This window comes from Propithecus coquereli, unplaced genomic scaffold (genome assembly GCF_000956105.1).
Source record: "Propithecus coquereli isolate 6110/MARCELLA unplaced genomic scaffold, Pcoq_1.0 Scaffold478, whole genome shotgun sequence".
In the NCBI taxonomy this organism is placed as follows: Eukaryota; Metazoa; Chordata; class Mammalia; order Primates; family Indriidae; genus Propithecus; species Propithecus coquereli.
Window position 1 is genome coordinate 1,814,749 of NW_012150596.1, and position 14,350 is coordinate 1,829,098.

Below are 14,350 nucleotides of genomic sequence, written 5' to 3' on the forward strand. Positions count from 1 at the left end.
CAATGTCCACCTGTCAGCCCAGTGGTAACAATCTAGCCAGGGCAGCTTCAGGGCCTCTTGAAGAGAAAGGGCACACCCACTGAGCCAGGACAGAAATTTCACCCCAGCCTATCTCAGGCATTTAGGTCCACCCTGTCCCCAAGTTGATTTTCCCACAAATGGAGCCTTTGGAAAACCCTAGGTACAGGAAGTGCCCCTTGTCCTACCTCCCTTGGCAAGTGGTATAAAGTCAGGCCACATTTTGGGAAGAGAGAGCTCCTTTGGTGTGACAATTTAAACCATCTAGAGTAGACTATACTCCCGAAAGTAGGGTTGCCAGATAAGATACAGGACGTCCTGTGAAATTCAAATTTCCTATAAAGAATGAAGAATTTTTAGTATAAGTATCTCCCATGCAATATTTGGAACATACTTAAACTAAAAAAAAAAAAAAAAAAAAGATCACTGTTCATTTGAAATTCAAATTTAATAGTGTGCCCTGGGTTTTTAAATGTGCCAAGTTTGGCAACTCTGCCCGTGGAATGGCTACTTGGGTCTGGAAGAACTGTTGACCAGCCTGGACCAGGCTTAAAAGATGAAGTGTAATCTACCAAAGCTGAGTCTGAGGAGCAAGAGTTGAAGGGGTGGAGGGACCCAGTCTTAAAGAAAAATTCCTGATGCTGGGGCCAGAGGGGGAGGGAAGAGGAAAGAAGTGAGAAACATACCTAAGAGGACAAGCTTAGCCAGGCAACCCTGGCAAGCTGGGTTGTTGGGAGCACCCCAGAATGTTTATGCTAACATATCTTTATAGTTTAAAGGGGGAGAGTGGAGGAAGGGAGCCTAAAACTCTTGCCCAAGTCTACCAGCTGACTGCATTTGTCCATGGGAGAAAGGGAGGGGAGCCTTTCTGGGAGAGAAAGAGAAGAGGGGGTGAACTCCAGGCCCTCACTGAGAAGGGGCAGTTTAGTTGGGAGAGAGGTGGCCTCTCCGTTCCTCAAAGCCCCCCAGGCCTAGGGAATTGGGGTCACTTCCCTCGGGCTTCCTGAAGGTAGGCCTTACTTAGCCTGGACTCACATGCCTTGCTTGCTTTGGCAGTTGTGGTTGCCCCTCAGGGCTCAGTCACGCAGAAAGGGTCAATAAACTATGTATCTGTAGCCAAAGAAGAAAGACAATAAAACCACCCTCAGGGTCAGAGGTCACCTAGTCACTGATTGAGATATTCACAACTCTTTTTCCTCTCTTCTCTCTTCTCATCCCCTCTTTCTCCTGAGGGTTCCTCCTCCCTACACTACTTTTTACCTTTCTCCAAAGCCAAAATTATTCCCAGAAATAATTGAGGTGTGAGCCTGAAAAAAAAATCATATCATATGCAAAATGAAGCTTGAAAAATCAGAGGGTGATGGTGGATAAAACCTACTGGTTAAGAATACCTAGCCTCTGCTGAAACTGTAGTCCCTCCCCTAGTTCAGGGATTGGCAAATTTTTCCCATAAAGGGCCAGATAGAAAATATTTCAGGCTTTTCCAGCCACATTCAGTCTCTGTAGCATATTTTTCTCCCCCTCCCCTCTTCTTCTCTTCCTCCTTCTTTTTCTATTTCTAAACCTTTAAACATATTTTAAAAACCATTCTTGGCTCCTGGGGCCATACAAATATAACAGGCTGCAGGCCACATCTGGCCTGTAGTTTGCAGGCCATAGTTTGCCATTCATGTCCAAATCCGAAGTTAGTCTAATTCATCCCCACTCTATGTTGCTGGAGGTGGGGGGAGGAAAGGGAGGCTCCATGTTTTGTTTTAATGTCAAAGCCCTTTCCTCCAGTCCCCCCACTAGGAAAGGAATAGATGAAGGCTCCAAACCAAGTGTGAAAACAACAGGCAATTTGATTTTTACCAAATACCATTCCTGCACTATACGAATTTCCTTGGGAGTGAAGACAGTATTTTTTCTTTAGGGGGCAAGAACACTCCCTCTCAGCTTGAGCAAAATAAAAGATAATTCAGGTTATGCAGCCTCTGCCCCTCGGTAAGAAGGGGAGGAAGGAGACAAATTGGTGGAATAAGCCTGGGGAAATGGAGCTTGGTGATAAATGGATGGTGGGGGCTCCAGACCTAGGCTTGAAGGATGAGAGTCACTGCCGAAAGATATGATGGAGTCCAGAGATACCTTTCCTATCACCTTGGGGGTAAAATTCTATCTCAAGCAGGAGTGGGGAAGCTGTGGCCTTCTGATTTCAAGATTATTCTTTTTTAAGGTCCAAAGGAGGCAAGAAAAGCTTTATCTTTCTCTGCTGCACCCCTTTTAATGAAAGGATTTGCTCTGTAAAATTTGGATTCAGTCAAAAGGCCAGATTCAAGGATCCAGAAGGCCACAGGTTCCCCACCCTTGGAAGACTTCTTTCCACTTGTCTTTGAGCTGAGATAATTTACATTTTAGAACCAGTGGAGCATTTGGCACCTAGAAGGAACCTGGGGTCCTGGTTAAATGTGTGTTCCAGAAAGTCAGGCAAACTTGACACCCCAAATCCATTCTTCTTCCCCCATCTCTTCAGGTCTCTGGGGAAGGACTTGTAAACATAAGTCAAATGTGTCATTGTGTATCTCTGCCTCTGTCTGGGTCTCCCTTACCCCTTGCTTGGGCACTCCCTGCCTACAAGGTGTTCTTATTTGGAAGGGTGGAGTCCTCTTTCAATGTGACTTGCCCTCCTGGCATCTGGAGCCACTGCTAATGTACCTTAGAGCCTGGAGACCAGCAGCTGGACACCTCCAGAGGGGTAAAGGTACTCTATGGTGGCAGGACCTAAGGGACCAAAGCTCATCATGAGCCTTTCACCCAGATTCACCCTCTGAGCACTGCCAACTGCCAAGGGTTTCATTCCATTCTCTGTATTTTAGGGGTACCCTTCATAATCTCAAACTGGATTCTGATAGCTCTGGTTCAACTCCCTGCCTGCCTTCTGCAAGTTCAGTCCTATTTACTTCAGCCTGTGTCTCTGAAGTTCAAGTATATATATCTGTCTGCACAGCCCTGATTGACAAGAGCAATGAAAATGTCTCATTCCTGTCTGGTTTGCATTTCATTACATTGGGCAACAATATGCCTTGGATTGCAGAGGACAAAGGCAAAACAGATTTGTCAAAAGGGTTGATTAACAATAACTATTTGTTCATTCTCTATTTAATTTTAAGGGTATTTAGAGCTTATAAAATATATGTCGAATGATGGGACTGTGGTGAAAATTCTGATGTGGCCAATAAAATCTGGAGCTCAGCAAGCGGTTGGCGAATGTGTCCGCAGGTCCTGAGATCGATAGTTCAGCTCAGCCCCTGAAGCCAATTAAGAGCTTTATCTTAGCATAAAAATAAAGAAGAGTTAAAAATGCATTCTTCTCCTAGCTTTCTTCCCCCTACATTTTTTATCGCCATTTGTAGTTTTCTTTTAAAAAGATCTGAGACTCTGAAGAGAGGGTGGGGATTCATGTAAAGAAAGTGTCGTTTACCAGGAAAAAAAATTCAAATAATGGTGAGTTTCAAGGACATGTTTCAACTAGAAACACTTTGTGCTTCACTAGGGAGAGGCAGGGGCACCAAATTCAGCGTCTTGGAATAATTCTCTTCCCGGATTCAAAGATTCATTTATTGAAATAAATCAGGAAGCATTGGCAGAACGGAAATCCGCTTGCTGGGTTTAAAGGGTCTTTAAAATGTTGCGAGTGTTAAATTGCAAGTCTTTTCTAAATACAAAACAGAAGAAAAGACAGCAGTGTTTCCCTTGGACTTAAAGAAAATTACCAGGTCTTCAAATTAGTACAATTTCATGTCCACCACAGAAAATATGTTTAGAAAGAAATCCTGTATGATAACACAATGTGCTGTACATGTTTTGTTTTTCAGGAGGCTGGAAAGAAGGGAAAAGTGCTGTGGAGCGGGGCTCTGAGTTGTAGGGAGAACCCAGTTCTACCCTACTCACTGCCCCTCAGGACGTTCTGTTTCCCTCCTGCTTCTCCAAGATGGATCTTAAAAACCAGGCTCAAAAGCCTTTCTGGTTTGGAAATGATCGGTTTCTCTGATTTTATTTATTGCTTTAGATTTGGCCATAAAAAAATAAATGTTTTTCCTATTTACTGTTTGAACTTAGTGTGAGGGAAAGGATCCCATTATATTTCCTATCCATATAGACGCGGATATTTAGACCGGACCACATACAACTGGGGCACGCATAAAAGAGATTTATTGGTTAATTTACGCTGCCTAATACACATGTAAACCCCAGTAAGCCAAAGCTGCCGAGGGAGCCTCGGGTATAGCATAGCGTAAAATAAGAACCACCACCCCTGGGTTCTAGTTGTCTTCCCCCTGCCCAGAACTGTGACTCCTTTCTCCACCTGAAAAACGAAAAAAAACGAGAGCTCTCTCCTGTCTCGCCCCAGGCTGTGTGCAGGAAAAACTTTTCTCCTCTTTGCTCTCCTCCTTTCACCACCGCTCTGCTCTCAGACTCAGTACCCCAAAGCGCCTTGTTCCTCGAAGCTGTTGCCAGGGTCTCCTCCAAAAACCAAGTTTCGGGAGAGGGGAGGCTGTGACTCATCAGAAAAACTTCGCTTCTTTCCCCTCAGCAGTGATTTGCTTTGTTTTCCTATGCAGTAACTAGCTTTATCTGAGAGATTTCACTTTCTATCGTGTTTTAAGGGTCAGGGTTTCCCCTCCCAAAATAAGGAAACCCCCACCTAAACCAGCCAAAAGAGAATTCGAAATGGCCCGACTCTGCCTTGTTGTTCACAAAGCCCCAAGACTCGTCCTTTTGGGGGCATCTCGGACGCCTGGGCCCCACCGAGTGACGACACCCACACACTCGGGATGGGCCTGGCTGCCCCGGGAAGGGCTTCACCGCCCGGGGTTTTGGCCTGGCAGAATCGCCTCAGGTCTGCCCCTTAACAAGCATCGCCCCCCACCTCCCCACTTCTGGGTTGATGATCTAATTGAATTATGCCTTTTTGTTCCAGGGACTACAGAGCACGTGCTGGAGGCAATTAATTATCGGAATGTGGCCGTATCAAAACGGACACTGGGCACCGGGTAGGTCAGCGGCGGCAACATCCCCCTGCTCTGGGCTCGAGACCCCTCCCCAAATTAGGGGCACGCAAGACTCCCCCGGCCGCTCCCCTTCTGCAGTCCCTCGCGGGGTTGCGCGCCCTGACTCCCAATCGCACAAGGCCCTCGGTTCTCGGAGTACCTGGCGGGACTCCCTGGAAACTCTCGAATCAGTGCTGGCCGGCCCAGAGCTCGACAGCCGCCCCACCCGGTCCCCAAGCCTCGCGAACCGTTCTCCGTTCTCCCCTGGACCCGCTTAGAGAGGAAATCCAAACTTTCTCAAACCAACTACTTGCCCAGGGGCAGTGGGGGTTGGTGGGAGTTGAAGAGAGGTAGAGGGAAGGGAGGAAATAAAGGGGAAAGTAAAAAGAAAGGGGGAAAAGAGAAAAAAAAGCAATCCTCCCTTTATGTAAACCTGACTCCAGGGAATTCATTTGCATGATTTAAGCACATTTGTTCTCTGACCCCCCCCCACCAAGCACACACACACACACATACACACACACACACCTCGCAAAGAAACCCTCTGCTGAGCGACACCGAAACCAATCTGGGAGAGTCTATTTTCGGTAGATGCAATAATTTAAGTCAGCAGTGAACTCACCTTCCAACCTGGGGAGAGAGCTCTGGATGTGGAGGGAGAATTGGGGCGAGTTTGATGGGAGGGGGTGACTACGGTAAGATGTGCTACCGGCAGGATTTTGCCCCAGCAAACTGGCAAAGAAAGAAGGTGAAGTGTTGGCCGGGCTAGGCAGATTGGGGGGCAGGAAGTGAAAGGCTGCAGTTATAAAGCGCTGCTTGAGGCGGTCTCTCCTGGCGCCTCTGAACTTGATCAGATGTTCTGTTTCCTACAGAGAGATGGCGGCCAGGCTGTGAGGCTGCCTCAAGGCTCAGACATTGGGGCTTGGCCCGGCTTGGGATGTGACAATCACGGCCATCTTTCTCTCTGCCTTTTCTTTCCACCCTCAGTTTCCTTCATTCTTTGCAAATGCCTTGCAGGACAAAAAAAATGAGTGGATTTATAGCCTTGTCTGAACCTGGTCATTATGTCCAGAAAGATCTTGCACCAGACAGAGTAGGGGGAGAATCCCATGCATGCCCCTGGAAAGTAAATTCTTAAGGGGTAAGCAGTCCCTGAGGTCACTACGTGTTTCTCTGAGTAGTACGAGAAAGGAAAACCTTGGCTGTTGAGAGGGAAGAAAATTTCCATCTCACAGTCCCCACTCATCCCCTCAACACTTTTGCATTTGAAAATGTTGAGAACTCAAAGGTGATTAGCCCAGTGATTTGGAAAACACGCTGATAGTGTGTTTAGTGTGTTTAGCGTGTTGTATGCTTGTTTTGTGTACATGAGCCAAATGTGTTCTGTGCATATTTACTATTTGTTCGTGTGTTTGCTGTTATGTGCATGTATTTACTTTCTTGTGTTTGTGTCCTTGTGTTTACTGTGTTGTGCGTTGTTACTGTGTCGTGGGCTTATTCTGTTGTGTGTTTAGTGTGTTTTATGTGGTGTGCTTGTATTTACTGTGTTATGTGCATGTTTCCTGCTGTGTATTTGTTTTTATTGCATTGTGTATGTTTGTTGTGTTGTGTCTGATGTGTCATGGGGGTGGCAGCAGCGAGTACAACCGCTACTCACAAACTAAAGGGTCAACACTCGGCTCCAAAGGAAGTAAGGAAGACTAGCTCTAATTGTAATCGTTTCTTCTTATTTGGGCCTCCGATGGCTGCCGGCAGCTCGGGACACAGACAGCGAGCTGGCCCTGTCTGGGTCCGGGGTCTTTGGGCCAGTGGTCTGTGGGGTGGACGCAGCGGTTGGGCCAGGAGCGCGGAACCGCTGCAGTCTCCCCAGGATGTGTGCCTTGCGGCTGCAGAGGGAACATGTTCTCAAGGTGGTGAGGCAGCGGGGTACCAAGCGGGACTGGACGTCGAGCGCCGCGACTCCTCCGTCGGCGCGGCGGTGGGACCGATCCTCGCGGGGCAAAGAGTTTCTTTGGCCAAAGCGGGTAAAGAGCGCGCGCGGGGTGCTTGCCCGCTTAGGGCTGGGGGGAGGCCTGAGAGAGGCCCGGCTTTGCCCCAGAGCTCGCCGGCTGGAGCCTGGCCCCACTTCCCGGCAGCCTCACAAGCCCCGCGGAGCCCACTCGCAGCCGCCTGGCCGCCGCCGCCTCACCTGCCAGGCGCTCGACTGCTGCCCAATCAGCAGCGGTCGCTCGGCCGCGGCTGCCATGTTCCCCGCTCCGCGCTGCCAATCAGTGTGGCGGCGGCCAATGGGCGGTCGGGCCGGGGGTCAGGTGACCACGGGCCAGCTGGCTCCCCATTGGCGCGCGCCGCGCGGCCTCCCGCTCGGTTTATGTGCGAGGAGTGAGTGATTGACTTTATCAGTCCAAGGACATTACTCTGGAGGCGAAGAGGCTGGGATTTGCGCGGCGAGCGGCGAGGACTGAGCCTGCCTACTGCCCGCTGTCCGCCCGCCGGCCGCTAGCCCATTCTGCCACTTGGCGCAGCCCAGCCGGGAGGCCGGTACCCAGGGAGCCTCCTGGCCCCGCGGTTCCGTGCTCTCGGGGAGAGGAGGGGTGCCCGGGACTGGATTGGCAAACTCCGCCCTCACTTATTATTTTGCTTATTTTTCTTTGTGCGCGGCTGTTAGTTTGTTAAACCAGATCTAGTCCCAGAGTCTTTTCTCCTCCCTTCTCCTCCCTCCTCCTGCCCCCCTCCCCCCGTTCTACCCCCCTCCCCTCCTCCTTCTTCCCCTCCTCCCTCCTATCCCTCTGCAGGAGATTCTCGCAGCGACGGAAAGTTACAGCCCCTGGTAGCGCCTTGGGGGTCTCCCGGCAGTGTCCAACCGCCGCCACCCCTCTCCGACTGCGGCACTTCGGAGATCTCCTCTTTCGCCTGTACCCTCTCTCACTTCGGCGGGATCGCCTGTGCCCAGAACGCCCCACCCATGACGATGCTCCTGGACGGAGGCCCGCAGTTCCCCGGGCTGGGAGTGGGCAGCTTCGGCGCGCCGCGCCACCACGAGATGCCCAACCGCGAGCCGGCGGGCATGGGACTGAATCCCTTCGGGGACTCAACCCACGCCGCCGCCGCTGCCGCCGCCGCCGCCTTCAAGCTGAGCCCGGCTGCGGCGCACGATCTGTCTTCGGGCCAGAGCTCAGCATTCACGCCGCAGGGTTCGAGCTACGCCAACGCCCTGGGCCACCATCACCACCACCATCATCATCATCACCACGCCAGCCAGGTGCCTAGCTACGGCGGCGCTGCCTCCGCCGCCTTCAACTCCACGCGCGACTTTCTGTTCCGTCAGCGCGGCTCCGGGCTTAGCGAGGCGGCCTCGGGTGGCGGGCAGCACGGGCTCTTCACTGGCTCCGCCAGCAGCCTACACGCTCCAGCTGGCATTCCCGAGCCCCCCGGCTACTTGCTCTTTCCCGGGCTGCATGAGCAGGGCGCCGGGCACCCGTCGCCCACAGGGCACGTGGACAACAGCCAGGTCCACCTGGGGCTGCGTGGGGAGCTGTTCGGCCGTGCTGACCCATACCGCCCAGTGGCCAGCCCGCGCACGGACCCCTACGCGGCCGGCGCGCAGTTTCCTAACTACAGCCCCATGAACATGAACATGGGCGTGAACGTGGCGGCCCACCACGGGCCCGGCGCCTTCTTCCGTTACATGCGGCAGCCCATTAAGCAGGAGCTGTCGTGCAAATGGATCGACGATGCTCAGCTGAGCCGGCCCAAGAAGAGCTGCGACCGGACCTTCAGCACCATGCACGAGCTGGTGACACATGTCACTATGGAGCATGTGGGGGGCCCCGAGCAGAACAACCACGTCTGCTACTGGGAGGAGTGCCCCCGCGAGGGCAAGTCCTTCAAGGCGAAGTACAAACTGGTCAACCACATCCGAGTGCACACGGGCGAGAAGCCCTTCCCATGCCCCTTCCCGGGCTGCGGGAAGATCTTTGCCCGCTCTGAGAACCTCAAGATCCACAAGAGGACCCACACAGGTAAGAGGGAAGGCAGGCGGGCGCGGGGTTTACCGGCGGCACCCAGCCACACAGAGGACTTGCAGCACGAGGGAGAGGGGTGGCGGCCAAGGAGAAGAGGGGCGGCGCCCCGCCAAGGCCGTTCGGAAAAGAAGCGCTGTCAGTGCCCCTCCACCCCTAGCCCTCCCCGCCCCGTGGCGCTTTTGCCCAGTTCTAACTTCCCTGGCAGACGGCTCTGCGGTCTCAGGAACTAATTGGGACCTTCTCGCGCCCAGGAACAAACTGGCGCCGCCTCTTTTTGTCTCCCTTTCTGGGTTACTATGAAGGGACTCCGAATGTGTAGAGAGAGTATTGCTTATGAGCAACTTAGCTCTCGGCACACATTCGAGGAAGGCAACCATAGAAATGCTAATGAAAACTAACTTTCGGTTACTTCCGCTCTTTTTTACACTTGATTGGCACATCTCCTAATTAAATGACTGATACTTTTGTCAAACTATTTTTATTTGGAGTTCCAGGTTCAATTCAGTCCTCCGGGAGGAAAGCTAAAGTAGAAAAGGCACCACAGTTTCGTGGTTTGTTCAGAACATCTTGTAAAACTGTCTGGAGGCCCTGGATTTATATAGATTTTTCTTCTCGAACATTTAGTACTACTACCCAGGCTTTTCTGGGCTTAGCAAAACAGCTGCATTTGAAAGAGGCAAATTAAAAGGTACAAAGAAGGAGCTGAACGGGATTGTCCTATCCCTGGCCCATTGTCCTACCGGGCTCGGTTACATCGCTGGGGTGGTGGTTACATCGCCAAGGTGGCGGCGGAACGTGGCCGCCCATTGGGATCCCTGGGCTAGGTGGGGTGGAACCACAACTTAGGGGAAACTTCGGAGGAGCTCGGGGCTTTCGCGTTCTGCGAGAACAAAGGGATGGTCAGGTTGTGGGCCGGCTCTGCCCCACCCGCGCCCTGGACCACTACTCCCAAACCCAGCGGGCTCAACCAACGCTCTTGATTTCTCTCCAGGGAAAAGAGATGCCGCAGCAGCCCCCTGTCGGCGCTCCCTCTCCGGGAAGACTGCCGGGCACTTAATCTTTCGCTGCTTGGCCCTGGGAAGCTCCCATCCCTGACTGTATTTCCCCTCCCTTTGCGTTTTTGCCTTTTGCAGGTGAGAAACCTTTCAAATGTGAATTTGAAGGCTGTGACAGACGCTTTGCCAACAGCAGCGACCGCAAGAAGCACATGCATGTGCACACTTCGGACAAGCCCTATATCTGCAAAGTGTGCGACAAGTCCTACACGCACCCGAGCTCCCTGCGCAAACACATGAAGGTAATTACCTCTTTATTAGCGGTCCGCGGTTTGTAAACACTCGGCCCGACGCCGGGCTGCGGAACGGAAGCGCCCGCGCTGCCAACCCTCTATCCTCCAAGTTAAATCCGATTTGCTCCAGCAGTGACACCTTGAATCCATTTTGGGGACCCGGAGGGGGGTAGGGAGAGAGCAGAATTGGGAGGAGGAGGGAGCGGAGGGAACAATCGGTTGTTTACTTGGAAGCTCTAGCCCAGCTCGCCAGGGTTTGAGGCTGCAGTGGCCGCCTCTTCCCGGCTCAGCCCGCGGTGGGAACCGAGAGTGGCCGCGCCGAACCCGAGGGTGGGTGGTTCATTTGCTCTTGGGCTTCGGATAAAACAATAGGGCCGAGGAGCGCGGTCTGATTCCCACACATTTGTCTGGGACTTCACAGCGCTCAGGGCCCCTGTGTCAGTCACCCTTCTCTGTACCTGCTTTCCCAAGCCGAAACGGGCTTGGTGAAACCTGGTCCCGGAGTGAATATTTTATAGGGCCCCGCAGTGTAATTGCTTACCCCACTCCATCCATGGAGAAAGCATTTTAGAAGGGGCATAACTAAAACGGGGTGCTTTATTCCTTTTCATAATGCCAGTCTTAGGGCAGAAACTGGTTTTTGGCCAACATCTCTGGGTTTTCTAGACATCGGTAATACGGATTTTTTTTTTTTTAAAGTAGCATTTCCCTTTTAAGTGGGTCACTGGGCGGTCTTGCTCTTACAGTGCTCGAAATCTCTTGTTTTGCTTGAACATTGCCAGTTGGAATTATATTTATTATAATATATACATGTTAATTTTAGGTTCATGAATCTCAAGGGTCAGATTCCTCCCCTGCTGCCAGTTCAGGCTATGAATCTTCCACTCCACCCGCTATAGCTTCTGCAAACAGTAAAGATACCACTAAAACCCCTTCTGCAGTTCAAACTAGCACCAGCCACAACCCTGGACTTCCTCCTAATTTTAACGAATGGTACGTCTGAGGACAAATACAAACACACACGTTGTTAACCATAGAATGGACCAAATGCTTTCTAAAAAGAAAACTGAGACCAATCAGATGGAAATGGAGTTTTAAGGCAAGAGGCCATATATAGGGCTACATCTTGTTAATTGCAATTGCCCAGGAAGGTTTTGGGCAAGATCCAAAAGTAGCCATGCCCTTTTCTCAGGATTAGAAAATTTGTTTTGGCATTTGAAGGATTTTTTACAAAATCTTTTCACTGCGTTCTCTTCCCCTTCCTCTTGCTCTCTGCACACCCCATTCCTAAACTCCTGCAATTCATTTTAACACTTGTCCTGTTTCTTGAGAGGAAGTTATAGAAGGCTTGTTGGTGGTGGTGATGTTAAACTGGTGGAAATTCTTTTTCGCCTTAGTGGTGATTGTTTAAACTCTCACAGTCTTAAACCGTGCCAAAGTCCTGTTATGTCTTGAACTTTTCCTCAAAGCATTACACTTGTGAATGTATTTTTGTCTAATGGGGTCGAAACTGTTGTTCAGTATTTTTTCAGGCTGAGGATGTGATGTTACTCTACGCAGATTGTGACGTTTAGTATACAGTTGCCTTTTGTAATAACTTTTTTTTTGTAAATACATATCCATGGATGCCATATTTATCGTTTGTAATTTAATTATTGCTACAAGTGCCGGGAACTGAACAATATTTATGGATAAATGTTTTCTAACAAATTCTGTACAGCTTTTGATTATAACTGCTTTAGCATTAAAAATTTATTGTTTTGAAAGAAGAACACAATTTACAATTTTTGAACCACTGACTCCTTTCTCTTGTTTTGTAACAGCCTTCTACAAAGAGGAGATGTGAGCAAATTAAATCTTGTTTGTTGGTATTTATAACTCACTCAGATCCCTTTTTTAATTGTTAAATTATTTTTCTATTGCAGTATAAATTCCTTACAGTGTCAGTTTCCATCTGGGAAGACCCTCCTTTCTTTATCTCTATCTCAGATGGTTGTTTAACTGCGAGTTTAAATGTGTTTGTCCTGGATTTTCGGCATGCAAATCAAATATTACTGATCAATTCAGTTAGTGGCCATGACATCTCAATCTTGTACTTCAAAGACTGAGAAGCTGGATTTAATCATCCTTGCCCTACATATATAAACATAAGGTAACCTAATTAATTTTATGTCCCTTAGTTCTTTATTACCTTACATAAAAATGAAAATTGTGGCAGGATGCATGTCTGTCTGTTCTATCTAGAGATCACCCATATACCTATATATGTTTGTATCTATGACTTATCTAATCTGCCTATCAAATCTATCTAGCTATCTATATATTTTCAAAAGATAGCATATGTCTCAAACAGTGGTGATGAGTAAGGCCAGCTGAGCAGTGCTTACTTATGGTTAAAGTGCTTCTTAAAAGAACCATAGTCCATTTACAATTTTGGAAGGCAAAAGCTGATTTGTTTGCTGTATATAGTTCAATTCATAATTATCACAATTATCCATAACATTTATATAGTGGTGTAATAACTGCAGCAGTTCTGAAATGATACTATGGAAAGAAACATTTGCAAATATGTATTTTTAAAGTTCATGATTTGTAGGCAAAGATGTTAAGAGCATTGTTTCCATTAAAATCAATAACAATGAAAAACGGTTGTTTGCTTTGTGATACAATGTTAACAATCCATTTAATCTTCAGTGAAGCAACTCTTCGGATGAACAGTTATTTTACAATGGTTATATGGAAAAGAAACTGATAACTATTTTGGGGGAGGGTTGGAGTGGGTAGAGTATTGAGACCTCTTTTTTATTAGGATGCTGTTTATTATTGAGAGCCCAATCTCTGCATGAGTAACAGAAAGGTGGAGATAAGGAATTGTAAAGTATTTAGAAATGTAATGAATAGGCTTAAGTATCTCCTTCTCTTTAAGGAGAAATGCTCTAGGTTTTTTGGTGGCAGTCAATTTGGTAATATATATAATCGTTTTCAATTCTAGAATTCTGTTTATTGTTCTTTTTGAAGAAATAAAGTCTTGGCACATCTTATTTATGTTATAACATTTTTGTATTTGGTGCCTGATTTTTTTCATGTTCAAATAAATCAACCTAAAATTGAAATGTTTATAGAACTTCTGATGATTAAAAGAAACTTTGATTCCCTGAATACAGTTGAAGCAATCTATTTTAAGTTATCTACTGATCTTTGTCAACAGACAATTAATTATTGACAGTTTCTAATTGCAAATTGCTTTGGAGGCAATTTTTTGTTAGTGGAGAATAATGGGGTCTTTTGCACTTTACTCCACCAATTTCCAAGCCTGAATGCCATAAACAGAGATTGGGATGACTACACATGTGATGAGCAGGTAACCTGGTCATTCTTCCACTCCCAACCCAGACATTCCAATCTTGACCTTGACATTGAGGGTGCTGGACCGATTCCTATTTCGTGATTTTTCCTTCACCTCAGACCAGAGACCATTTTAAATGTTCCACAAGTTTTCAGAAAGTGTATATTCCCAAGACTGGTTTTTAATGTATTCCATTAAGTCTAAATAGGTGTTTTTCTTCTGAAATATGCAATGAACTTCTACAATTTACTATTTTCTCCATGAGTTCCCTCCCCCACCCCCAACCTAACCTAACCTTAAATGAAAGTAAAGTGATGGGTTGGGTGCAAGATTCATTCAAAAACTTGTTTCCCCCTGAATTAAATGTATTAAATATCTCCTTAGGAGACAAAGAAGAGCTCGATCTTTTCTTAGTGACTTGAAATTATTCTACAATAAAATTTTACAAGAAAGCATTGTGTCCTAGGAGGGGAAGATACAAATTAATAACAGCAATAACCTATATTAAGAGAATATAAAAGCTTTGCCTCTTTACATGATTCCCTCAAGTTTGAGTGTAGCATCGTATTTCTCAAAATTATGTCCTCTGCCCTTTGTCATTTGTGGTAAAGACAACTATTCGTTTTGGTAGAAAACTTCACAGATTTTC

At 48.1% G+C, this 14,350-nt stretch overlaps 1 protein-coding gene across 1 annotated transcript; it reads left to right on the forward strand.

Annotated features, from left to right (window-relative positions):
- Positions 1 to 7,446: 7,446 nt before the first annotated feature.
- Positions 7,447 to 13,408, forward strand: ZIC3 (Zic family member 3). Its single transcript, XM_012655468.1, has 3 exons — positions 7,447 to 9,064; positions 10,201 to 10,364; positions 11,179 to 13,408. Exons 1-3 carry the CDS (start codon positions 8,008 to 8,010, stop codon positions 11,356 to 11,358), a joined length of 1,401 nt encoding a protein of 466 aa, XP_012510922.1. The 5' UTR covers positions 7,447 to 8,007; the 3' UTR covers positions 11,359 to 13,408.
- The last annotated feature ends 942 nt before the right edge of the window (positions 13,409 to 14,350 follow it).